The sequence below is a fragment of the Poromitra crassiceps genome (assembly GCF_964638095.1).
Source record: "Poromitra crassiceps genome assembly, chromosome: 6".
Classification (NCBI taxonomy): Eukaryota; Metazoa; Chordata; class Actinopteri; order Beryciformes; family Melamphaidae; genus Poromitra; species Poromitra crassiceps.
Genome location: NC_139627.1, coordinates 27066839 through 27092603, shown reverse-complemented (window position 1 = coordinate 27092603; position 25765 = coordinate 27066839). Strand labels below are relative to the sequence as shown.

At 43.5% G+C, this 25765-nt stretch overlaps 1 protein-coding gene across 1 annotated transcript in view; it reads right to left on the bottom strand.

Annotated features, from left to right (window-relative positions):
- The window catches only part of hecw2a (HECT, C2 and WW domain containing E3 ubiquitin protein ligase 2a), a gene marked incomplete at both ends in the record, with an annotated part of 40535 nt that extends 15235 nt beyond the window's left edge, over positions 1 to 25300 (bottom strand). Inside the window, 17 exons of the mRNA XM_083639537.1 lie at positions 319 to 421; positions 1518 to 1652; positions 2345 to 2530; positions 4065 to 4189; positions 5169 to 5278; positions 5599 to 5749; positions 10241 to 10333; positions 10579 to 10885; positions 11498 to 11939; positions 12640 to 13042; positions 13236 to 13336; positions 16870 to 17009; positions 17630 to 17799; positions 19053 to 19119; positions 20219 to 20313; positions 20759 to 20866; positions 24922 to 25300. Of these exons, the coding sequence (XP_083495663.1) occupies positions 319 to 421; positions 1518 to 1652; positions 2345 to 2530; positions 4065 to 4189; positions 5169 to 5278; positions 5599 to 5749; positions 10241 to 10333; positions 10579 to 10885; positions 11498 to 11939; positions 12640 to 13042; positions 13236 to 13336; positions 16870 to 17009; positions 17630 to 17799; positions 19053 to 19119; positions 20219 to 20313; positions 20759 to 20866; positions 24922 to 25300 (3115 nt within the window). The remainder of the gene's footprint in view (positions 1 to 318; positions 422 to 1517; positions 1653 to 2344; positions 2531 to 4064; positions 4190 to 5168; positions 5279 to 5598; positions 5750 to 10240; positions 10334 to 10578; positions 10886 to 11497; positions 11940 to 12639; positions 13043 to 13235; positions 13337 to 16869; positions 17010 to 17629; positions 17800 to 19052; positions 19120 to 20218; positions 20314 to 20758; positions 20867 to 24921) is intronic.
- Between the last annotated feature and the right edge of the window lie 465 nt (positions 25301 to 25765).

Genomic DNA, 25765 nt, shown 5'->3' with positions numbered 1-25765 from the left:
GGGGTCACCATGATGGCCAAATCCAATATGGCCACTGCCCGAAAAAGGTTTCAGCTATCACTTTTGAATGACCTCGAAATGCAAACTTGGTGTCCAATGTTTTTTGACGATTGTGTGTGTGTGTGTGTGTGTGTGTGTGTGTGTGTGCGTGTGTGTGTGCACGCGCGTGTGTGTGGACCCTTAATTTGCATATTTCCAAGGTGGCGGTTACCCAAAAATGAGTTTTACCATAACTGTGTGTGTGCAGCGATAGTTGTGTCTTTTTGTAGGTGTTCATGCAGGTATACGGTTGTATCCGCGTGTGTTTGTTTAACTCACCCACAGGCACCACGTCCTGGTACTGATTTCGACTGGAGCCGCTGAAGGTGCTGGAGGGGCGGGGCATGACGGCCGGGTTGGCTTGGCGAGAGTCGTCCGCGACCTGTGACACGTGGAGGAGGCACTAAAGCTCAGGTCCAATCCTGGTTCTGACTGAGAGCCATCCACCAATCTGTCCCGTCCAATCTGACCTCAGCACTGTCACCGGCTGCGGTGTAAATCTAAACTGCTTGGATCATAAAAGTACGCTTGAGAATATTTTTACAGTATTGTTATATTTGATTCATTGTAGGCAGAGAGATAACACTGACACTATTATTAGACAAAATAGTCTTTCTTCTACATTCTCTAATTGTGTTAACTTATTGTAAATGAAATAATGGTGAGGTTTCATAATTTCATAATTCACCAATTTGCTGACCCCTGGTGGTCCTTGGACCCATGTTGAGAACCACTGCTTTACAGCACAAAAGAGGAAGAGGGCTTATTGGTTACTGTATATTTCCTCTTGCTTTTCAAGATGACAGGGAGGGACGGGGACAAGTCCCAGCATCCTCTTTGCGGCAGGAAACAAAGGGGTTTATGGGAAATGCGGTCTTAATTTTGAGAAACACTAGCACTAACCATACCGCTACCGCAAGATCAAGGTGCCCAATCATGTTAACCATCGTTTGTTTACACATTACCTCAAGGTATTATAATTCATTTGACAATGCTAATTTGATGTTTAACAATGCTACACGAAGCACCTTTTAACGTTTTGAAAGGGCACTGTGAGTGCTAAGTAGGAGCAATTATAGCTCCAGGTTTTGTGCTGTTCTCATTCTAATCACATCAACAAAGGAAGTATCAGTTATGTGAGGGGAAAATCCACTGTTTCACTGTACTCATGATGTCATGTCTCAAAATAGTATTATTTTTTCTAGTAAAATCAAGTACAGGTGCAGTACAGTCTCATAAAAAGTAAAAAAAAACAAAAAACAAGACTACATGTAATTATTATTTACTTTCCAAATCTCTACCCTTTTCTCTGCACGTTACGCTGGTGTTACGTTCGCTGGCTACTTTCCCAGCCTCTCTCCACAGTGCAGTAACTAACTGAGCATCCTCTGCTGTCTCCACACTGCAGTGTCTACGTTAATCTGAAGTTGTCTCCGGGTGACGGTGGTCGGTGCGGCAGTGGCCGGTGTGCGTCTCACCTCGCCGGCGCTGTGGCTGCGCTGGCGGCTCAGGTGCTGGCGGTGGGCCAGCAGGCCGGTGGAGCGTGAGCTCTGGAGGGGCAGCCGCGGGTCGATGAAGGTCGTGGAGCGACAATTGTGATCCACAAAGAAGGGCTGAGGGTCGAGACACATACACACAGGGTCAGGAATGCCATAAACCGTCATGGGGACACAGAAACAGGATGTCTGTGCATTTAGTGGAATTTTGCAAAAGCTAAACATAGAGGACTTTCTCTATGGAATTCATTGAACATATTATTGAAGTTGTCATCGTCAATATCCGGTTTTCAAAATCATATAAAGTTTTTTCAGATTTTTCTCCCATTTTCTTCCCAATTGTACTTGGCCAATTCCCCCTGCTGTCCTGGTTGTTGCTCCACTCCCTCTGCCAAACCTGGGGAGAGCCGTAGACTAGCCCCTGCTTCCTCTGATACATGTGCAGTGGCCAGTCGCTTCTTTTCACCTGACAGCGAAAAGTTTCAACGGCAGGAGGTAACGCTATTCCCACCAGTTCCCCTCCCCCCCGAACAGGCACCCTGACCGACCAGAGGAGGCACTAGTGCAGCGACCGCCAGGACACATACCCTTAATCCAGTTTCCCAACCTCAGACACGGCCAATTTTGTCTGTATCGACGCCCGACCATGCCTGAGGTAACACGGGGGCTCGAACCTGTGACCCACTACTCGGACGCCAATGCGTAGGATGTTTAGAGTTGGAAGAGTCATCACAGGTCAGGCAGGAGTCAATGGTTAGGTCTCTCTCACACACACACACACACACACACACACACACACACACACTCACCTTCCCGGTGTGGTCGTGCTTGACCTCCCAGCCGCGGGGCAGCTCCAGCGGCTTGTTGGAGAACATGTTGAGGAAGGTGACCAGGTCGCGGTTGTGCTGGTAGCGCTCAAAGTGATGAGCGTCCCGTCGCACCTTACTGATCATGTGCTTCAGGCAGGTGTTGCTCGTAAACATGCGGTAGGCACTCTGGGCAGAGGAGCAGATAGGTGAGGTCATCAGAGAGGGACAGGGGACAGACTGAGAAACAGGTTTGGAATCCATTCACTTTCAATTCACTCATTTAAAATGGAAGACAATTTGGATAGGACCGCTTTTTCATGCCAGTAGTTTTTCACTGATTGAAATTTCCTGAATTGAAAACAATTTGAACCAAAGGCTGTTGATACTGTCTGTCAGTTAGGTTATCACATGATTAGTGTATGATCTGTATTATGTATTTATTATATATTATCAGATATATGATGAATGGTGAATGGCAAAGGTGACACAGAATTTAAAGTGGGCCTCATACAGAATACTATATCAAAATGTTCTCTCTATATATACATAGGCTACTATGATCACATATGTTTAATGTAGTCATTGTTAAAATCTCATTCATTTAGTTTGATAATTTTTTACATTTTCAAATATTCATCCATAAAGCTGGAGACACTTCTCCCCAATCATGAACACAGGTTGAACATTCACCACTTAATAAAGAGGTTATTTAGCTTAAATGTTCAAAATATTAGGCACTGATTAAACTGAGATTTTAAACAAAGGCGTTACAGAGGTGGGCTGCGGGATAACAAAGTCTCAAGTGTAATTTGTCAACATTCAAAAATGGCATGTGACTCATGAAGCTCAGCAAAAGTTCTGAAAGTGAGACCTGATAGTTGTTCACGCTCAGTCACTCTCCCCTAAGGAGAAACCCTCTAGTTGTCACGGGCACTCATTCATCCCCTCCGTCTTCATTAACCTCTTTCCCGCTTTTAGGAGAAACCCTTTAATTGTCACGCCCACTCATTCATAACACTCCGTCATCAATCACCCCTTTTCCCGCTTCTATCTAGCGTCACTGTTTGTGGGCGGTAACGTTTAGATTAAACCAATCAGAGTAAGACACATCTTCCCATTCAGCCTATCATCATCTAGCTGTCAAAGCTAAAAGCCGCCTTTTCTCTCTGTGTGGTCTGCTGCTTTTTCAGTGCGTTCCTGCGACCCTCCTCCACCCCATTCTCCTCCAGTCCTCTCAAGGTCTTCAGATTCAGAAGCCTTCTCCAGCAAGATCAAGACCTCACCTTCACCACCACCAGGTCTAGACTCCATGGGGGGGATATTCAATTCTACTCCTGGCTGCACTACCCCTGCTGATCATGACATCATTATCAAGCTGACGTCATGATGGAGTCTAATCACCAAAGATATTTAATGTTGCCTAAAGCTCATGTATCAATAATTTAATAAATCATTGTTAATCTAGAAATGTGTCTCTCCTGATTCAACTACAGCGTTGCTAGATTGCAGTGCTGAAACTTTCAGTCGCTAACTTTTCAGACACTCTGGGTTTCCATCCGATCATGAGTGGTATTCACAAATTGAACAGTCAAACTGCCAAGTGGGCAGAAGTGCTTTTGAGGTTAGGACTACGTCTGTTATAGCCTAGGAGGCTATATGAACAATCTGGAAGGAGTGAGGGGTGGGCGGTGAGCTCTGAGGCGAGGCTGGTCAGACTGACAGGGTTTTGATGCAGCACGGTGAAGTAGTCTGGGCTGCACAGGAACTTGACGCTGGGCGACTGGAGCAGCAGAGAGAGGCGCGACCGGGCGCTGGAGTGACCGACTGCACTGTCCCGCCGGAACTCTGCAACACAACACACACACACGCACACGTGACACACACACACACACACACACACACACACACACACACACACACACACACACACACACACACACACACACACACACACACACACACACACACACACACACACACACACACACACACACACACACACACACACACACACACACACACACACACACACACACACACACACACACACACACACACACACACACACACACACACACACACACACACACACACACACACAAAGTGTGCAACAAATGCACCAGAACCAAAACTGCATGTTGCATGAAACATAACATGCAGTAACATATATTCAATATTTTTTCATCTTTCCTGAACTAATATCATTGCATACTTGTACTGTATGCTGTGGCAAGTTTGCGCAAATATGTATTTAAGAATTTTCTTACAAAATGAGACATCCAGCATGTGGAGAAAATGATATGAAATAAACATCATTCTCAACATTATAGCAGTAATCTATCTCAAAATATTTGCTTATAAAATATAATCATTCTCAGCCTGGTAACATTACCTCCTCCAAGGAGGTTATGTTTTCGGTGCTGTGTATCTGTCTGTATGTGTGTGTGTGTGTGTGTGTGTGTGTGTGTGTGTGTGTGTGTGTGTGTGTGTGTGTGTGTGTGTGTGTGTGTGTGCGCGTGTGTGTGCGTGCGTGTGTCTGTCTGTTAGCAGGATTACGGAAAACTACTGGGCCGATTTTCATGAAACTTTGTGGAAGGGTGTAGCATGGGCCAAGGAAGAACCCATTAAATTGTGTAATCGATCCGATCCGACTCACAAAATTTGCATATCATAGCAGACTAGACTATAGAGCTTGGCGGAGGTCTGTGCTCTCCGAGTGCCCTTCTATAAATGTAAATCTTTTTTTCTCAAAGTGAATACACAGCTGTTTTGAATGAACCCCCTGGTTTGTTGTACTTCTACATGAGTCTCTATTGGAACTGACCAGGTATGGAGTGGGGCAACAGCTCGCTGTCAGGAGGGTCAGGCAGGTCAGCTGTGCTTTCCTCCGTTCGATCGCTGGTGTTGGTTATGGTCCTCCTGATGCTCTGGTACCTGGGAGGGAGCCAAGAGTACTGTACTTACTACAGTGTGAGTCTCTGTGAACAAGGAGAGTTTTCCCATTGAAAATGAAAAGGAAGTAGTCAAGGTGCAGCACTCTATTAACACATTTTCCTCATAAAAAGGGGGGGAGGAGAGATGAACATTATGCTGTTTTTGTTTTTGTTTTTACCTCATTTGGTTAAAGAGACAGTATTGATATCTGTATTGACTTGGTTTAGTGGAAAGCAACAGCCTTCAGTGGCATTACCTACACCTATTCTTTTACGGTACGGTATGGAAGCACCATCATGAAACTCTTGATGAAACCCCACCTGCGGTTGAGCTGCTCCATCTGCTGAATGGAGTTGGAGCGGGTGAGGCCCTGGGGGGCGGGGGGTCCGGTGGGACGCTGCCAGGTGGTCGTCCTGTTCACGTGATCCACGAAGAAGATCCTCCCGTGGCTATCGATCCGAGCCTCCCAGTCTGTGAGGGAATACATAATAGATGTAAGTGTTTAGTGCACCTGGGAACACGCTGGTAGAATGAGTGTGGCAGCTAGTCAACAGTTAATGACGTTGTGATATGTAACAGCTAGTAAACAACAGTTAATGACGTTACATAGTTTTATGTATATTCTACACATCTGTAATGGTATGTAGGTAATTCTGATGTATGCAATATCTGGAAAGGTACAGTATGTATGTATGTATGTATGTAATATCCAAAATTGTACCGTTTGTACAGAATGTATTTTTTTTATACAGAATGTAAATTTTGTATGTGATATCTTGAAACTATGCAAGTTGTTTGATATCTTGAAACTATGCAAGTTGTTTGACCCCAGGAAGAATAGCTGCAGCTCTGCTGTAGCTAATGGGGATCTTAAATAAAGACAAAGACAAAGACGTGATATTCAACAGCTAGTAAACAGTTGATGATGTGATATGTAACAGCTATTAAACAGTTAAAGACGTTGTGATATGTAACAGCTAGTAAACAGTTAATGACGTTGTGATATGTCACAGCTAGTAAACAGTTGATGACATTGTGATATGTAACAGCTAGTAAACAGTTGATGACGTTGTGATATGCAACAGCTATCAAACAGTTAATGAGGTTGTGATATGTAACATATAGTAAACAGTTAATGCCGTTGTGATATGCAACAGCTAGTAAACAGTTAATGACGTTGTGATATGTCACAGCTAGTAAACAGTTGATGACATTGTGATATGTAACAGCTAGTAAACAGTTGATGACGTTGTGATATGCAACAGCTATCAAACAGTTAATGAGGTTGTGATATGTAACATATAGTAAACAGTTAATGCCGTTGTGATATGCAACAGCTAGTAAACAGTTGATGACGTTGTGATATGTAACAGCTATCAAACAGTTAATGAGGTTGTGATATGTAACATATAGTAAACAGTTAATGCCGTTGTGATATGCAACAGCTAGTAAACAGTTAATGACGTTGTGATATGTAATAGCTAGTAAACAGTTGATGACGTTGTGATATGCAACAGCTAGTAAACAGTTAATGAGGTTGTGATATGTAACATATAGTAAACAGTTAATGAAGTTGTGATATGCAACAGCTAGTAAACAGTTAATGACCGTGTGATATGTAACAGTAGTAAACAGTTAATGACGGTGTGATATGTAACAGTAGTAAACAGTTAATGACAGTGTGATATGTAACAGTAGTAAACAGTTAATGACGTTGTGATATGTAACAGTAGTAAACAGTTACTGACGTTGTGATATGTAACAGTAGTAAACAGTTACTGACGTTGTGATATGTAACAGTAGTAAACAGTTGATGACGTTGTGATATGCAACAGCTATCAAACAGTTAATGAGGTTGTGATATGTAACATATAGTAAACAGTTAATGCCGTTGTGATATGCAACAGTAGTAAACAGTTGATGACGTTGTGATATGTAATAGCTAGTAAACAGTTGATGACGTTGTGATATGCAACAGCTAGTAAACAGTTGATGACGTTGTGATATGCAACAGCTAGTAAACAGTTGATGACGTTGTGATATGTAATAGCTAGTAAACAGTTGATGACGTTGTGATATGCAACAGCTAGTAAACAGTTAATGAGGTTGTGATATGTAACATATAGTAAACAGTTGATGACGTTGTGATATGTAACAGTAGTAAACAGTTAATGACGGTGTGATATGTAACAGTAGTAAACAGTTAATGACAGTGTGATATGTAACAGTAGTAAACAGTTAATGACGTTGTGATATGTAACAGTAGTAAACAGTTACTGACGTTGTGATATGTAACAGTAGTAAACAGTTAATGACAGTGTGATATGTAACAGTTAGGGGTGTCACGATACACTCAGTTCACGATACGATACGTATCACGATACTGGGTTCACGATAACGATACGATACGATACGATTTTAACAATATTTTTTTAAACTTGAATAATGACAATATATGACTGGAAAAGTAGTATTTTATTTGAAATGCACAAATACAAAACATGCTGTTGTGGGAAATTGTTATTACAATAACAACTAGAAAAAACATGAGATTGGAGATAAGGCTTATCTTGAAATAGAATGAGTTACACCGTCACTTAGATTTACTTTGAACTAAAAGGTTTCTCAGCAGTATAAATTCTCATTATGCATCTTCAGTTTTTCTTCAAACTCAAACAACAAGACTTTTCTTAGTCTATTTTTTATGCATCTTCAATTTTTCCTGTCAAGTAAACAGTTTTGCCAGAAACTCAATTGAATGGTTTCTCTCCTGTATAACTTCTCATGTGTCTCTTCAGAGACTTGTTCAACTGAACTACTTTCCACACATTGAACTTCAACAAACAAAGAAGTTTCTTTGTCTATTAAAAAAAAAAAAAAAAAAAAAAAAGGTTTTTTTTTTTTTTTTTTTTTTCCCCACGATATGAGATTTCATCTCAACGATACATATCGTGACGTTTTACTATCGCGAAATTTCGTGGGACGATATATTGTGACACCCCTAGTAACAGTAGTAAACAGTTAATGACGTTGTGATATGTAACAGTAGTAAACAGTTACTGACGTTGTGATATGTAACAGTAGTAAACAGTTAATGACGTTGTGATATGCAACAGCGATTTCCTCAGTCGTAAAAAACGACTGGTCCAATGAGCGCCGAGGGGGACTAACCAAGCCAAACAGCGTCAATAAACAGCACAAACACCCACAGGCTCATGCTAGGCTTTTGTTTGTAGACTTCTCATCTGCAGAAAGATTACTTTATGAGTTGAATCTGCCTCACCAACTTGTTTTGTGGATCTTAGACTTCTTGACGAATAGGAAGCAGAGGGTCAAATTAAATGGCAGTTTTTCAGATTCAGTATTTACTTGTTTTTATATCTACTGGTTCGCCGCAAGGCTGTGTTCTTTTGGCCATACTTTTCATTTTATATACCAACTGTTGTAGGAGTATTCAGGAGGGCAGCTACCTGATCAAATTTTCTGATAACACAACGTTGCTGTCCCTTCTCCATGGGTCAGAGTCAGACCACGGGAATGCTCTCTCTGACTTTATTTCCTGGTGCGACGACAACTTCTTAGACTTAAATGTGTCGAAAACCAAGGAATTGATTATCGATTTTAGACGTAACAGAGATGTAGCCAAGGAGTGCATCATACATCATGAAAACGTGGAAATTGTCACATCATACTAATCCTTTTTTTGATGACCATCTTAGGTTTGATGTGAACACTGAGGTCATTGTAAAACAGGGGCAACACAGAATTCCCCTTCTCCGCAACCTGAATTCCTTTTCTGTCTTTTATTGAGACTCTTGAGTTTCTCTTTAATTTGTGCACAGCCTTACTGTTAATGACAGAAACAGTCTGAACAGCATTGTTAAAGTCTGTTCTAAGATCATTGGTGTGAAACAGAGACCTCAACTCTTTCTTCAACCAACAAATCCTCCGGAAAGCAGCGTGTATTTTAGCTTCTTCTGGACATGTTCTTGCAGGTGAATTTTCTCCGTCGCCATCAGGTCGTCGTTATGTGTTGCCTGCCTGCAAAACTAACCTAACCATTCTAACCATTCTAAATCATTTATTCCCTCTGCAGTCAGACTTTTAAATGCTTCATAGATTGTACGGGCGGAAATGACTTTTATGTACTATTTACTTCATCCTTTTTTACTGTGCATTGTTCCTTTTATGGTGTAACTTCAAATTCTAACACCATAGCAAGTTGAAGTTGAAGGTGTATTTGCCTCATTTGCATGGGCCCTCCCCCAACACTATAGAGGGATCAGTCGATCAGCATTTTTGTAAACAAATGGCGTCACTGGGTGGAAACGGCAATGGGACCCTATGGAGCCCGAGCTTGAGCGTCTCACTCTAGCCGGCTATGCTGTTTAAATAAAAAAAAACTGGGACAGTTCACACAACTTTAACACAACATGCACACTCAGAATGGCAAAATATAAGCAATGTGATGTATAGTTTTTGAGATATTAACGTTTGTTTGGCACAACTCATACTAGTTAACTGCTGTGGGGTTCCGTATTTCCGGGGGATTTGCGGGGATTTGATGTCACGCTGATTCGTCAGAGAATGAAGTGCCTCTACTCTGGAATTTCAAAAAAATACATCACAATATGTATCAAGTTGTGCGGCACTGGAGGGGGGAGTGGAGGGGGAGCACTGGGAGCACTTCAGCAGACACGCCCCCCAGTTTCAGAGCAGAGAATACTGCTTGGTTTTTTATGATTTTGAAACCTAATTTTATATACTAGATATAGAAATTTTTAATCAATTTTGGCTGGGTGGTTAATAACACATTTTTCTGTGGTGTGACAAACTCAAAACACTTAAGCTAGCATCCGTCATTAAGGCTTTGTCAAAACATTATATTATCATGATATTTTGCATGACTGTCACAGACACAAAAACATGATGGAGACAATGCATGCAGACACACACACTCACTGGGAGGCAGGGGCTCGTCCACACGCTGGTACCGGTGGATGTCATGACGCACTGAGGGAAGCGAATGCACAGGATGACCGTTGACCTGAGTACCTGAGCACAGAGAGAGGGGGGATTTTGTTTTAATATATAGATACCAGAATATACGACATGTAAAACAAAAAGTATAACACTTTTGTTCTGTGAAAAACTTGCTTGAATTGAACTGAGAGCAAGTTTATGAAGTTGTGTGAAACCCATTGTTTGATTTTTTAAATGTGTGTTTGTTTGTTTTTGTTTTTTTCAAGATACGTTTTCATCTACCACCAGCGAACACTGAGTGGCTTCAGGTAGAATACCTTCCTCTCCATCTGTCTCCGTGGTAACCTGCTCCGAGTCCGCAGACCCCGCCTCCTCGGGTGGCTTTGACCCCACCCCTTCCAGTTCTTCGGCCACGCCCCCGGCTGCCTGCAGGCTCTGCCTCCTTTCGGCAGTCTCCAGGGTTGGCTCTTGCCCATTGGCTGGGGGAGACTCCCCTTCGGCCTCATTGGTTGTGGTTGTGGTCCGCCCGCCCCCCTCATCGCCTAGAGCCTGATTGGTTGGCGATGTGTTGGAAATCACGTCTCCCCCTGGATCTATCACTGTCTCTGCCCCCTCCTCAGCCTCCTACGAAATGTCCCACAAAAGCAAAAGTGAATGACTGACAAGGAAAGGGAAAATATGGTAAAATGACACATGACAGTCATTACAGAACTGAAGTCAGTCTCTGAAATGAAAAATGGTTTATTTGCGGTTTTAGCTCATTCTATCAAACCAAACGCCTAAGTCATTACCAGCTGTGACAGCGGGGCTGGTATTGTTTTCACCTTGTGAGTCTGTGTGTGTGTCATCATGGCAAAATGTGGTCCTGGAGACACCCTACCACAGAAGCCGTTTTGAGTACTTTGCCAGGTGTTTACATATCTGACTGTCTGTCTGTCTGTCTGTCTGTGGACAGATTTTGGGAACACGATAGCGTAAATGAAACTTTACTGGTGTGTAGTTGACATCACATTGGCCCCCCCACTTTAGGCCCCTGACATTCAGGGCACAGTCGTGGTGTGATCCCATCACAATATGGTCTCTAGTTTTATTGTACTGTATTTTAATTAAAAAATCTCATTACCTTTTCTTCCTGGAAAATGGACAATCGGCTACATTGTGACTTTAAGCTCACTGGTTAAATCAAATACATATTTGGATCTTGAGTCATGCCCGTGCCGTGGCCACTGGACTCACCACAGCAGTTTTCATTGTGATCGGACAACTCTCTGACGAGGAGAAGACGGTCTGCGCAGCCGTTGCCATGGAGCAGGTGTCGAGCTCAGATGAGGGGTCTTCGCCCGGGCCCCTGCCCTCCTCATGAGCCTCTCCAACCTCGGGCACAACGCGGTGGGACACGGCCTGGGCGAAAGGTGCTTCCTCCACTTCAGAGAAGACGTCTGGCTCAGAAGCATCCTCCAGGTCCAGCCCCGCCTCCAACTCTAGGGCCGCCTCAATGTCAGGGGGCCTGTCTTCCCCTGCCGCGCCCTCAGGCTCCTCCTCCTCCAGCAGCGAGGGCTCCAGCTGCTCGGGGAGCTCGGGGAATGGGTCTTCGTCTTCGGGGCCGCCGTTCTCTGGAGGGTCTCCGTTGATCACCAGCGGCGAGCCCGGCACCGGCGTGAAATCATTGGGCCCCGACCTGCAGGGATGGGGATCGAGACCCGGTATCGATCAATAATTTCTCAAAAGCTTATCGATACTGCTATCGAGACTACCGGGTCCTATAACATAACGTTATGTCTCGAAGAGATGAGAGTCATGTCATTTACCTCAAATCACTGGTGCACAAACATATTATTATTATTAGAGTTTTTGAATACAATTGATTTGCCTGCCAACCACCATTAAAGGATGGCCGGTAATCAACCCACTTTGTATCATATATAATCTCGGTAATGTAAGCACATGGGCACATGGGACTTTCACAGCTCCGTTGTGACGCGTTGTGACGTAAAACGCGTCAGAACGGAGCGCTTTGCCAGAGGAGGAAATGAGAGATCTCCATGAGGAAAACAGAGAGAGAAGGTAATCACTGCCCATGTGCTTATATTACCAAGATTATTAATGATACAAAGTGGGTTGATTACCGGTAAAGCCATCCTTTAAGTAAACAAAGTAGAATTGAATTGCCTCCTCACCAGGCTAGGCAAATTTCATGTTCAGAAATCAATCAGTCACAGACTCAACGTTAAGCAATAAAAGCAATACCAGTTATGTTAATAATTTATTGTTGTCTCGTCTTTCCACCAAATAATGGAAAAGTATCAATTTGGATCGTTACGCAGTCTCGAAAATGGTATCAATATCAATACAAATTAACAATCCCCATTCCTACCAACCTGTCCTCGTCCTCGTCCGAGTCGATGTGCAGCATGGAGCTGAGGCGTGTGTGCGTGGGGAAGCTGGAGTGCAGTCTGGGCGAGGCGGCACCCATCGGTCTCTCTCCGGGGCCCTTGGGGGCCTCGATGGCGTCCAGGCCCTCGCTGAGTGACCTCTGGAGCATTTTGTGACGCATCCGGCCTTCGCCTTCCAGGAATCTTGCCTCGGCCCCGACGACAGAGGGGTCTTTCTCTGGGTAAGCTGTGGCCCCGCCCTCCCACAGGCACTGGGACCCCTGGGAGCCGGTTGGGGAGACTGCAGAGATAACCCCTGGAAGGTGGTGAGGCAGGTCTTCATCGTCTGACGGAGTCCCTGGAGCTCCATTCAAGGAAGAAAGCCCAATGATAGAATCGGGAGAGGCACCTGGAGAGGACCGGGGGCGAGTCAGTCAAGACAGAAGATAGTCAAGATGATTACTACAGCAAAATCAAATGTAGCTAAAATAGTGATTAATTTACATACATGTTGCCACAGTTTTGCAGTGCAATATATACAATTTTGATATATCGTCCCATCCCTAAGTACTGTCAACTATAATTCACAGACAGACTCTCACCGTCTGGCCCGGTGGAGGTGAGCTCCACTCTGAACTGCAGCTGTCCGCTCACATGTTCAGTGGGCAAACGCCGACAGAGGGAGAAGCTCACTGGCTGGACTCTGGACAGCCGGACGAAAAGGAAAGCATCAAGTATATCATCACCAATCCTGTGTGTGTTTGTGACTTTGTAGACATCAAATATGACAGGTTAAGTATGTCATAAAACATATAAAACAGAAAAATAAAGTCTGCACACTAGATACTGCTAAAGTTTGACTCTGATGAAGACACTGTGCGTCGAAACATTAGTCACTGCACCTTATTAAAATATTTTTCCAGTGAATCGAGTGCTCCAGGATCCTCTTTGAACTATTGTTGTCATACAAACTTCTCTCTGTGCACATCAGGGTGGTAATTACACGGAGGCCATCAGGCCATGGCCTGTGTTGCCCCTCCTTCTGAACGTGATGCCCTGCTACCAGCCTGCTACTGTCAGTTGCTTTAAAAGCATCAGTGGTCTCAGTTGAATGTAGCCTGCCCAATGCAAAGGATCTGTAATTGGTTCATTTTAACACACATTTCAGAAAAAATCGCTCTTCATGATGTCAATAGAGCAATTGCCTTTGTGCCCTGGCATGTGGCCTTGTGCCCTAAAAAATATTGCAATGCCGAAGGCCAGATGGCCTTGCCCCTAAAATGATGAAATTCCCACCCTGGTGCACATGTTGCTACAGTGTTTGTATGTGCAAAATACCGCGAAATGCGTTGTTTATCAACTGTTGTTGCTAACAATGGCTAGCCTGGCTAGAGCTAACCCTGGTTGGTTTCCCGACTGTTGGAATGGAATGCAAAGAACTTGAGTGTGACGTCACTCAACTGGTATATCCCTAGTTCCCATTCCCAATATAAAAGGGATTGCCCATTAGTGTACATACAGTATGGTGTGTGTGTGTGTGTGTGTGTGTGTGTGTGTGTGTGTGTGTGTGTGTGTGTGTGTGTGTGTGTGTGTGTGTGTGTGTGTGTGCGTGCGCGTGTGTGTTAAAATTCAAAAACTTTCCCATGAGTTCTCCATGACCCTTTTTCATATTTCTATGAGCGACCGGAATTGATGAAGTTACAAATGAGGTGCTGAAGTCGCCAAGGCTTTTTAATGTTTTATGTGAGTTATTTCAGTTTTGTTTCGATAGTGGCACCATTCCGACCCAGTGGCACAAAAGCATTATTGTGCCTATTCCGAAATCATCAAAAAATTATCCCAAGCTGCCTCTTAGCTATAGGGGTATAAGTCTCCTTAGTTGCGTATATAAATTGTATTCCTCATTATTAAATAGTAGACTTACCGAACATCTTGAGAGGACAGGGGTGCTTGTGGATGAGCAAAATGGATTTAGGAAAGCCAGAGGCTGTATTGATCATATATATACAGTCAGCTCTATTGTACGTGCACGAATTAAGGAAAGGACGTCTTCTTTTGTTTGCTTTATTGACTTCCAGAAGGCATTCGACTGGATAAATAGAGATCTTCTTCTATATAGGTTGTTAGACTGCGGGGTCAATGGGAAATTCTATTATGCCATTAAGTCCCTTTACCAAGCACCTGTAGCTCGTGTTCAACTTAACGAATATTTTACTGGATGGTTCCCCCAACAATCCGGCGTCAAACAAGGGGATGTTATGTCCCCAACCCTATTTTCAATCTTTGTCAATGATTTAGCCCTTCAAATTAAGGCATGCAACAGGGGAATTAAAATTGACGACCAGATTGTGAGCATATTACTGTACGCAGATGATATAGTCTTGCTCGCTGAGCAGGAAAACGACATGCAGATCATGCTGAACATTGTTGCTGATTGGTGCAGGAAATGGAGACTTTTGGTGAATCAAGACAAAACACAAATAGTACATTTTAGACCCACATCAAAAGAGAGGAGCTCTTTTGTATTTAACTTTGGTTCTATAGTACTTTCATATACGGAACACTATAAATATCTAGGCTTGACGCTAGATGAGCATATGACCTTTAAGGAGGGAGTCAATGTCCTAGCTCAATCTGCGGGAAGAGCATTGGGTTCTGTACTGAACAAAGTTAAACACTGCGGTAATCTAGGTTTTCATACTTATACACAATTGTATACCTCATGTGTCTGTCCAGTGTCAGATTATGCTTCTGGTGTTTGGGGTTCTCGTGAACACCCAAGCTGTAACTCTGTGCATCACAGAGCCATCCGATATTTTCTAGGAGTCCATAAACTCACCCCAGTTTTGGCCATTAGTGGTGATATGGGTTGGGAGCCCCCAAACATCAGACACAAAGTTCAAATGCTCCGACTCTGGAATAGACTGGTGAGAATGTCTGACCAGAGATTAACTAAAAAGATCTTCAACTGGGACATCGCTCATAGTCATCCATGGGCAAATGAATTGAAAGCCTTGTTTTACTCAAACGATCTGTCATTTATTTTTCATAACAGGTTAATCTGTGACACACGTGTGACTATGAATAACATGTTTATGCTGTACAAAGACAAATGGTCTGCCGACCTATGGCATAAACCAAAACTAAGAACATATCGCCTCATAAAAGATAGTTACTGTGTGGAACCATATGTGAAATTTGACTTGAACAGACGCAAAAGATCTCTGTGTGCACAGTTACGCTCGGGAACTCTTCCGTTAGCACTAGAAACTGGTAGACTCAAAGCTACCCCTGAAGAAGATAGACTTTGTCTAGTATGTGAACTACAGGAAATTGAAAACGAGACTCATTTCTTGTTCTACTGTACTGCTTATGATGAGGCAAGGGTCGTACTTTTTAATAAAATGTTTTCAATTTATGCTGACTTTTTTGAGTTGGACGACTACGAGAAACTCGAGTTATGTTTAAAAAAAGGTATCTTTCTCACTGCAAACTTTATCTGCCAGGCATGGGAGCAAAGACAAAACATTTTGTTTGGAGAATGATGTACGGATCTGTTTCTGTGGGTCTGAGCAATGTGTTGCTCCGCGTCTTATGTTGTTTTGAATGTATTGGTGCTGTGACGTTTTTATTGTATTGTTTTATACATTGTTCTTATTGCTGTATTCTCTGTGTGTCCTGCAAGCCCATGTGGGCTGGGCACAGCAATGTGCATGACACCTTAATAAATCAATCAATCAATCAATCAATCAATCAATCTATGCCCATGCTCATATTTCCATGCGACTGAATTGAAAAGTAACCTTCAAATCAATTAACTTTAAGCTTTACTTTGTTTTTCACTTTAAAATTAATTATTATATTATTTTAGTTCTGTCTCTCAACAGAATTTAACTTTTTGTGACATTTGAAAGTATTTAACAAAAACACAAATAAAATGTCATGACTTTTCCTAAACTTGTCTTCCATTTTATCATTTTCATGGCTTTTCCAGGTTTTCCATGAGTGTGTGAACCCTGTGTACTGTGTGTGTGTGTGTGTGTGTGTGTGTGTGTGTGTGTGTGTGTGTGTGTGTGTGTGTGTGTGTGTGTGTGTGTGTGTGTGTGTGTATGTGTGTGTGTGTGTGTGTGTGTGTGTGTGTGTGTGTGTGTGTGTGTGTGTGTGTGTGTGTGTGTGTGTGTGTGTGTGTGTGAACATACTGTAATGCTTGTATGTGTATGTGTGTTTGCCACTTACCCAGGTATTTTTTCAATGAGCCGCTGCACAGGGATAGTGAGCTGACCCAGGAAGCGTTTGATGATCGGTCGACTTTTTGCAAACTTGTCTTTTACCTCAATGTACAGGATGTCTGTCATTAGCGCCACAAATGTGTATTTCTGTGGAGAGGCATAAAGATAGTTAATACTTTTTCATTATATTGTTTTATTACTACTCTACTGTTGGGAGAGTATGTGTGTAAGTGAATGTGTGTGTCCAGCCATTATGTTGTGTTCAAGATACTCAAGTTAAAAGTGAATTGAACGGTTGTCCAACTCTGAATTACAGGTCGGAAATTCGGGTATCATTTCAGAGCTCCGGTTTGTCTGACTTAACGTCAGTAACAACATTGAACATGACGGCCTTCATCGTTAATGGAGAATTAAGTTACTCTTAAAGTGTTTGTTGATGTTTTAACACGTAATTTGATGTGCAATTATGCAATATGATTTTGTATAGTTTATACTTAACTCTGATTATTGCAATATGTGGAATTTAACAGCTATTTTACGTGTTAAACTAGCTAGCCAGTGGTTGCTAGCTAACTTTAGCCCCCCCCCTCCCCCTACAGTGTGAACGCAATTTGATGTCCGAGTTGTCTTGAACGCAGCATTAGTAGAGACTTCTGTTGGTTGATAACAAGTACTGTAACTGATTATGATTGCATGTGAGTCTGTCAGTGTGTTAGAATGCATGCAGAAGTGTACATATTTGCAGATGTAAAAGCCTAAAGCGTCACCTCTCCGTGCCAGAGGGGGTTGGTGGTGTTAGCGATGATGGCTGACCGTCGTTCCTGCCCATGGTGGCTGAAGGTGGGGAAGACGCTCCTCTTCCCTGGGTGGATGGACATCTTCAGGTACGGGTCCGGGTTGAAAAACATGCCCTTCTTCAGGCCGGTGGCACGCAGATCTGTGACCGCAAGATTACACAAGTGGGAGGGAAGCCTAAAACCTGGGCAGGGGTGACTGATGCTCTCCTCTCCTTCACAAACTATTGTCAAGTTGCCCTTGAGAAAGGAACCCCAGCTCTAGCTTGCAGATGTGAGGATCATAGATGTAACCAGGGTCCTAAATTAACACCAGCTAAGTGCCAAGTACAGATAAATCAATAAGGTTGTCCTTGTGGCAAAGTTGGCATTTAACAGTGACATCCTGGTTCACATCCTGGGAGCTTTGACACAAATCATCCCCCTTCAACGTCACTCTGTCCAAAAAAGCAGAAATGCCTTAAAAACAAAGTATGGGGTCACCCGCCACATTGGCCACTAACTTTATGGGGTGATAATATTTGAACGCCTCGATTATATAGTCTTTTGACTTTGCTCCTGTTCTCAAACTTTGTCCTTGCTGACCATTATACACTGTCTCTGACCGTGACGTGAGCCAATCAAATCATAGCAAAACAATGGCACTGACTGTATCACAGAGCCTCCTGATTTGCTGCAATAAATGTCATTGAAAAGAGGTAAGGTGGCACACTGTATGTACTGTATATGCCATGTTTCCCTCCTTCCTGGTTTGTTGTTTTCAGGTCATAAAACCTCTAAAGGGGAGAACAGTCTGGTTTCCACTCTAGTTGTGTGATAATTGGCTGGTCATCTAGTGCTGCAGACTGAGGCTCATACGCAGGTGGTATCTATCAGCTTAGAAAAGGAAAAGTAACGCACACCAAAAGTTGTGGTGAGGTGCTGCTGACCACTGGAAGTAAACTTAAGTTGAAAAAAGCGTTGCACAAGCTGGCTCCACATGCATTTCTTTAATTGTATGACGTTTTGGCCCTCCGGCCTTCTTCAAGTGGAGATCTATTATTTTGATTCTGGTGAAGATCCTTGTGATCGAAAAACCTCAATAAACCGACCGGGAGCTTGACTCTTCAGTGTGCAGACTTTCTCTGTTTATTGCTTCTAGTTTGTTTATCTGTTTGTGTGGAACCTGCCTATTGTGCACGCCCTACTTTCCTCTTCATAAACACAGGTGTAACCAATAACGTTAATGATGGTTCCATTCCATTTCGATGTTCCAGTGCCAGGGCCCTCATTAATGCTTACACCTGTGTTTACCCTGATTTGACACTCAAATGGCTGCTGTGAAAAAGGTCTATTCACAGAATCTCAAATCTATCTGGGTGTATGCCTGCCTGCCATGATATCTTTACAAACTCACCTGTCAGAGTAAAGCTGATCAGTTTTCGAGGATGGTCAACGCCCACCTGCTCTGACAGACCCTCTGCCTGAGGAACAGGAGAACATCACCTTTAACATTCAGACTGAAACCACAACTGAGACTGACTGAGACAGGCAGACAGACAGACAGACAGGCACAGATTCCCAATCAAACACACACTCATGTTTGTCTTACTACACATGTGAGGCCTTCTGCACTCATTCCATAAGTGTGTGTGAGTGTGTGTGTGTGTGTGTGTGTGTGTGTGTGTGTGTGTGTGTGTGTGTGTGTGTGTGTGTGTGTGTGTGTGTGTGTGTGTGTGCGTGAATAGGCATGAATAGGCTTGAGGCTTTTCCCCAGAGTTACACAGATAGCCAGACAATGGAGTGGAAGTGCTGCTGGGTCCTTGTAGTGATCACTTACAGGTGCTGATCATTTCGGGTGTTGTGCTGTGCTTATTTCATTTTGTGAAGAGAATCCTTGCATGAGTGGTATCTTGGTAAAATGTAAAAAATGCAGGTTGACTTCAAACAGAATCCAAGGCACACTGTGAGTTGGTGTAATTAAAATGCCTTTATTCTAACATGGCAAGAAAAAGATTTAAAATGACCAACGCGTTGCGACCATACTGTAGGTCTTCATCAGGGTCAGGCTCATCAGGGCTTACACAGATAGCCGTTTGGTTTCCGCACACACAGCAGTCTCAAATGTAGCTTCCTATGGTTTAATCCAGTGGTTCTCAATGAGGGGGACCACTAAGGGGAGTTCCAGGGGGTCCCCAGCAAATTCAACGAATTGTTAAAATTCAGCATTATTTCATTTACAAGAAGTAATCTCAATTAGAGAATGTAGAAGAATAACTAGAAGAATGACAGTTTTGGTCATAGTTTCACTGTTATCTCTCTATCTACAATACGGATAGTCATGGAATTGTGGACAAAATAATATCTAACAATAAAAGATATTGTAATATTTGGGTCCAAAAAATCTCAACAAATGGGGGTCTATGGCCCTAATGTGGACTAAATTACGGGGCCCTGATATGAAAAAGGTTGAGAATCACTGGATTATATAGATTAGATGAGTATAGCAAATCACTCACGCACGCACGCACGCACGCACGCACGCACGCACGCACGCACACACACACACACACACACACACACCAGGACTGCAGGGTTCTTGACGGTGATGCAGGGGGTGGTGGCTCTCAGGGCTCCGCTCACTCCATGGTAGTACTTGAAACAGATCTTGGTCTCAGCTGGAGAGGAAGCAGCAAAGACTTATGGCACTTGCGACGGCTGAGACACTGCAATCACTCTCTGCCTTTCTGCTGCCGGCTATAATACTGCACTGCAAAATACTGTATGGTAAAAATTCTTTGTTGTAAAGAGAATGTATCATATAATAATAATAATATGAATTCCAATATCAATATATTATCAATATTATTGATACCATACAATTATGATCACACATATAAGTACATCATTATCATCATCACCTTTGCCAACAAAACACCTACATTTATGAGACTGGAATAATCTACAGTATATTTTTGAGCTATTGTGCGATTAATCTTGACTAATCTTGAATACATTTATGTTTTACCCTTTTTTTTATTATTATTAAAACTACATTTTTATGTCCTACAGTATGATGACTGCCACAAATCCCTGTTCCCTCCTTGTTCTTTGGTAACTCACGCTCCATAAAGTAAGGCCTGGGCTCCAGCCTCCACACGATCTGGCCCCTCTGGGTGCCGTTCACCCCTCGGTTCTTACAGTCCCACACGTTGGACGCACTGGTCTCGTCTGGGCGGGAGAGGAGATCTGTCAGTTAAAGATGTGCGTGTTTGTGTGTGTGTGTGTGTGTGTGTGTGTGTGTGTGTGTGTGTGTGTGTGTGCGTGCGTGTGTGTGTGTGTGTGTGTGTGTATGTGTGTGTCTGTGTTAAATCTGGGGCTAGAGGGTGTGCTGACATCCTCCTGATTTCAAACCTAAAGGCCCACACGCACAGGGAGCGAATCTTGACGCTCGTCATTTGACGCGCGTCAAGATCTTCCCCTATAGCGCACTGCAAGCGTCAGATCTGAAATGTATACACCACAGAATGACAGAACCATCACTATTTGGGGGAAATGGCCACTAATTTATATGTAATCAGGCACAATTGACCGATTAAAAAAAGTTGTTATAGTTTTGAGCCCCTGTCATAAGCCCTTCTAAACATGAACTGCGGATTATAATGTAGAATCAGGTCCGACTATCCGCCGCAGTTACCCTGCTAGACATGACTCAATAGACTGCTTAATCACTTTCTAAACATGGGGAGAAGCTCCGGCGCGGTTTGGAGCACAGTGCTGCTGCCTGGTTACTGCAGAGGAAAGGTAGGCTACAAAATAGGCTACAATTCTCTCCTCTCGATCAAATTAAATTATATATATTATTAATTAATTAATATATTATTATTATGTTTTGAATGCATTTATTCCTAGTATTCTTCTCAGAGATCGACTGCAGCGGGAAATATAGCCTATTTCGTTCGTCACGTCAATCTGGGCAAGCTTGGGATAGAGGCTGTTGGATCATCCTACCTGTTTCCCGTGCAGAGGGGGAGAGAGAAAAGGCAGTGCTGCGGGGGGAAATGATGCAATTCTGTCCAAATTTATTCTAATGTAATTTCATCATGACATCCAGGGATAGGCTATGTTTTTCTAGCCGATGTGTTTAGAATATTATTCTCACGTTGAGTCTTGCTAGTGTAGCGTATTTAGCCTGCTGTATTTAAACTGCCGTGGGACTTGAGGAGCACTTATCGAGATAGAGACGAGACAGGGATGGAAGTGGGCAGAGAGGGAGGGGGGAGCAGAGCACTTTGGTCGCTGCTGGAACCTCATTTGACCTCCAAAATCGAAACAGGTTGGGAGTACGAGCGTCAAGGCAGTTTGACGCGCGTCAGAATGCTCTTGGTGCGTGTTCAGCCATTTAAAACAATGGGTGGGCTTCCAAACGCTGGGATCTGACACTCCCTGTGCGTGTGGGCCTTAAGACTACTCAATCTCCATGTTGTCAGTGGTGGAAAAAGTAGCCAAATCCCTTGCTTAAGTAGAAGTAGCAAGAACATAATGGGAAAAATACTCCATTAAAAGTAAAAGTTCTGCATTCAGAAGTTTACCTAAGTAAAATAAAATAGAAATGAAATAAAGTAAAAAGAATTTACTTACATATCAAAAGTGAAAGTACTCATTCTTTCAAAGTGTTAAATTAAGTATTTTAATGTTGTCGGTCTAACTGCTCCATATACTGTTGGGGAGTTAAAGGAGCTGTTAAAGGAGGAGTGATTTTGGAGAAAGATTGAGTCAACATGGTTCTCATTTTCCCAGGTCATCAAATATTGACGCTTTCGGTTGGTGGATGGTCAGTATTTGATGACCTGGGAATGAGAACTGTGTTGACTCAATCTTTCCTCAAAATCACATGTAGTACATTTAAACTCTATAAATACATCATATTGTATGAGCTTATCAGTGATTTCCATGTAAAACATTATTCTGCAGAGTAAGTAACCAGTTATACAGTAACTACAGCCATCAGATAAATGTATTGGAGGAAAAAGTACAATATTTCCATCTGAAATGCAAAAGTAGAGAATAAACAAAGAATAAGCAAATACTCAAGTAAAGCACCAATACCTCAAAATTGTACTAACGTACAGTACTATAGTAAATGTACTGAGTTACTCTCCACTTTCCAAAAACAACCCGCCTGCATTCAAGCTGCAACCGAGCTGCGTCTGCTCAGCCTCTCGTGCGTGTTTAGTCTGTCGAAGAGTCTGTCTTCACCAAACACGAGTTTGCCTTTAATCAGTGAAAACCATTCCCAAAATAACTTCCCTACAACCTCTAACCAAGAGGACAAACACAAAACTTCCTCTGAGTATAAAAAGTGGGAGGGGGAATTCCGCTGTACGTAGCACTTTCGCACACAGATTAATGAACCGCCCAACTCAGCTGACTGGTGTGGGTCGAGGGGAAAAGTGTGTGTGTGTGTGTGTGTGTGTGTGTGTGTGTGTGTGTGTGTGTGTGTGTCTGTGTGTGTGTGTGTGTGTGTGTGTGTGTGTGTGTGTGTGTGTGTGTGTGTGTGTGTGTGTGTGTGTGTGTGTGCACTTGAAAGGAGGCGGGGTTGCTTATCATTGAATGTCTGCTTAGTTGTGGAAAGCGGTAGCGCCCCCTTGGGTATAAGACCCTGGAGCAGGTAATGAAGTACAGTGGTGGCGGCCTTGTGATCGATGCGATGTGACCCGCCACCTGCCGTTTGCCCTTTCTCCCAGGCAGCAAGTAAGCACACAAGCGTATTGTTTTATCACTCCTATATTATCCTTTATTTATTACTCATATGGTTTTTAACATCTGTATGTCTTACGTTTTTATGGTTTTTACTGTGTCCATATGGGTGTTTAGTGGATGCCGATCAAATTTCCCTACCAGGTAATAAAGATTATCGTGACTCTTTTCTCTTGACAGTATTCCTACTTACGAGACAAACTTCAGTAATAGAGCTGTAACGATTATTCGATTAGTCAATCGACAGGAAATTAATCACCAACTTTTCTTTTTATTATCGATTTATCGTCTAGACAATTTTTTAAGAAAAAGAAAACTCATTCCAGCTTCTTAAATGTGAATATTTCCTGGTTCCTTTAGTCTTCTATGACAGTAAACTGATTATCTTTGGGTTGTGGACTGTTGGTGAGGACAAAAGAAGACATTTGAGGATGTCATATTGGGCTTTGGGGAAAAAGTGATTGACATTTTTCACCATTTTGTGACATTTTATAGACCAAACGACTAATCGATTAGTCGAGGAAAATTTAACAGATTAATCTATCATGTCTGTAGTCTATAAACTTTAACACGTCAACTAATCAGATAAAGTCCAAGAGGTTGAGACGAGTTTGATTGATCTTTTGGTGAATAAAAAGAGATCGAGAAGTGACTAATCTTCCCGGCCTCGTCCTGTTCGAGGCTTGTCTTCATGTGGTGCGAAACAACAAATGGCGAATAGATTAATCACAGTAAATATGCTGCTCGTACACAATTGTTCCCGTATTGCTTTTCACGACGAAGGACAAAATGAGCCTGAGGTTTTGAGCCTGATAGCCTCCTTCGGCTCCATGCATTCCCCCCCTGTCAAACTGCTGTCCCTAAGCAGGACTAGCAGACATTATTGGAGACCACCCAGGCTCGTTTGTGATGGTGCGTGTGTTATCGTACACCGAGGCAGAGCTGTTCCCGTGCCGACTCAGCCTCCGGGCCCATGTAGGCTCTGGGCGGCTCCCGTTTCAGTATTGACTCTTGAGTTGGAGGCTCCTACACAAGACGCTATCTAGCAGCTCCCAGAAATAAAATGCTAGGATCAGCCGAAAAATCCTTGAGGACAGCTATAGGGTCAGGCCGGCTCCGGTCGTGAACGCCTGTGAGTTTCTGAAGTCATTTGACTGACAAGTTTGGGGGAAAGCACGGTAAAGGATTGTACATTGGTCTCTTTCATGATAAATGTGTTAAAAGTCCCGAAGAAATTAACTCCCATTACTCGGTCATGGTGACCTCATGCTGCACCAGTAGGCATAAATATACATTTCTAATCAATTAAATCAGACTTTTGAACAATCTCTCTGCACCCTTCCTATCAAATGAAATTACCTTTCTCTCCCTGACTCACATTCCATTGGTTTAGACTTTTGAACAATCCCTCACTGCGGTTATGCCCCGCCCCAACATCCTGTCTCTGTCTGTTTTGTTGCTGTTTCAGGGGGCCTTTAAATACTCTAGACACAAACATCACCCAGGTTGCATGCAGAGCATCTCACCGATGTGGTACAGCCCGATCCAGTCGGTGGCGTCCACCTCCTCCTTGATGTCCCAGGAGATGACCAGGTTCTGGCCGCGGTTCAGCGTGAACTCCAGCGTGGACGCGGTGAGCGAGGAGCGGCTCTGCGACGTCACCAGGTCCGTGTCGCTGTTGGCGCGCGGAAGCCCGATGGGCCCGCTGACCACGGAGGCGCTGTCCACGGACGCCCCGCCCCGCTCTGCCAGGCTGCGTAGGTTCTCTGGGCTGAGCGTGTGCCTCAGGTGGGGGCTGCGCCTCCGCGGGGCCGACAGGTGCTCCCGCCCGCCCACCGCCAGGTTGGGCGGGTTGTGGGAGCGGGTCCTGGGGGGGAGGACCGCCGTGGCCAGGGAAGGGCGCATGGTGTCTGGGCTGGTGGAGGGGTGAAGGCCAGTGGTGGAAACAGGGGATGAGGAGTCCCAGAAAGAGTAAGCAGATTCTTATGGGCCGGGCTGGTTGTTAATAAGACCCATTCTCGTCGACTCAACTGAAATCTTTGCTTTTTTACAGTGTGGAGGGTTGGGTGTCACAGGCTGCGATGACTGGAGACATATGAAGGTCTGACATGTGTGTTGATTCCTTTTCCACAGAGGCTTCCACTCTTATTGTGGCTTTTGGTCCTCGAATCATTACAGAATCTTTCTTTTTGCCAAAGAATAAATCATCGAAGAAGATCGGAGACATTCGACGACAGTCAGAATCTTAGCCACAACAAATTCATGTTATCCATCGTGCAATGGGAACCTAAAGAGAGAGAGAGAGAGAGAGAGATACAGTGAGCTACAGAATGACCCACACACACACACAACACAAGCAATGATTGCATG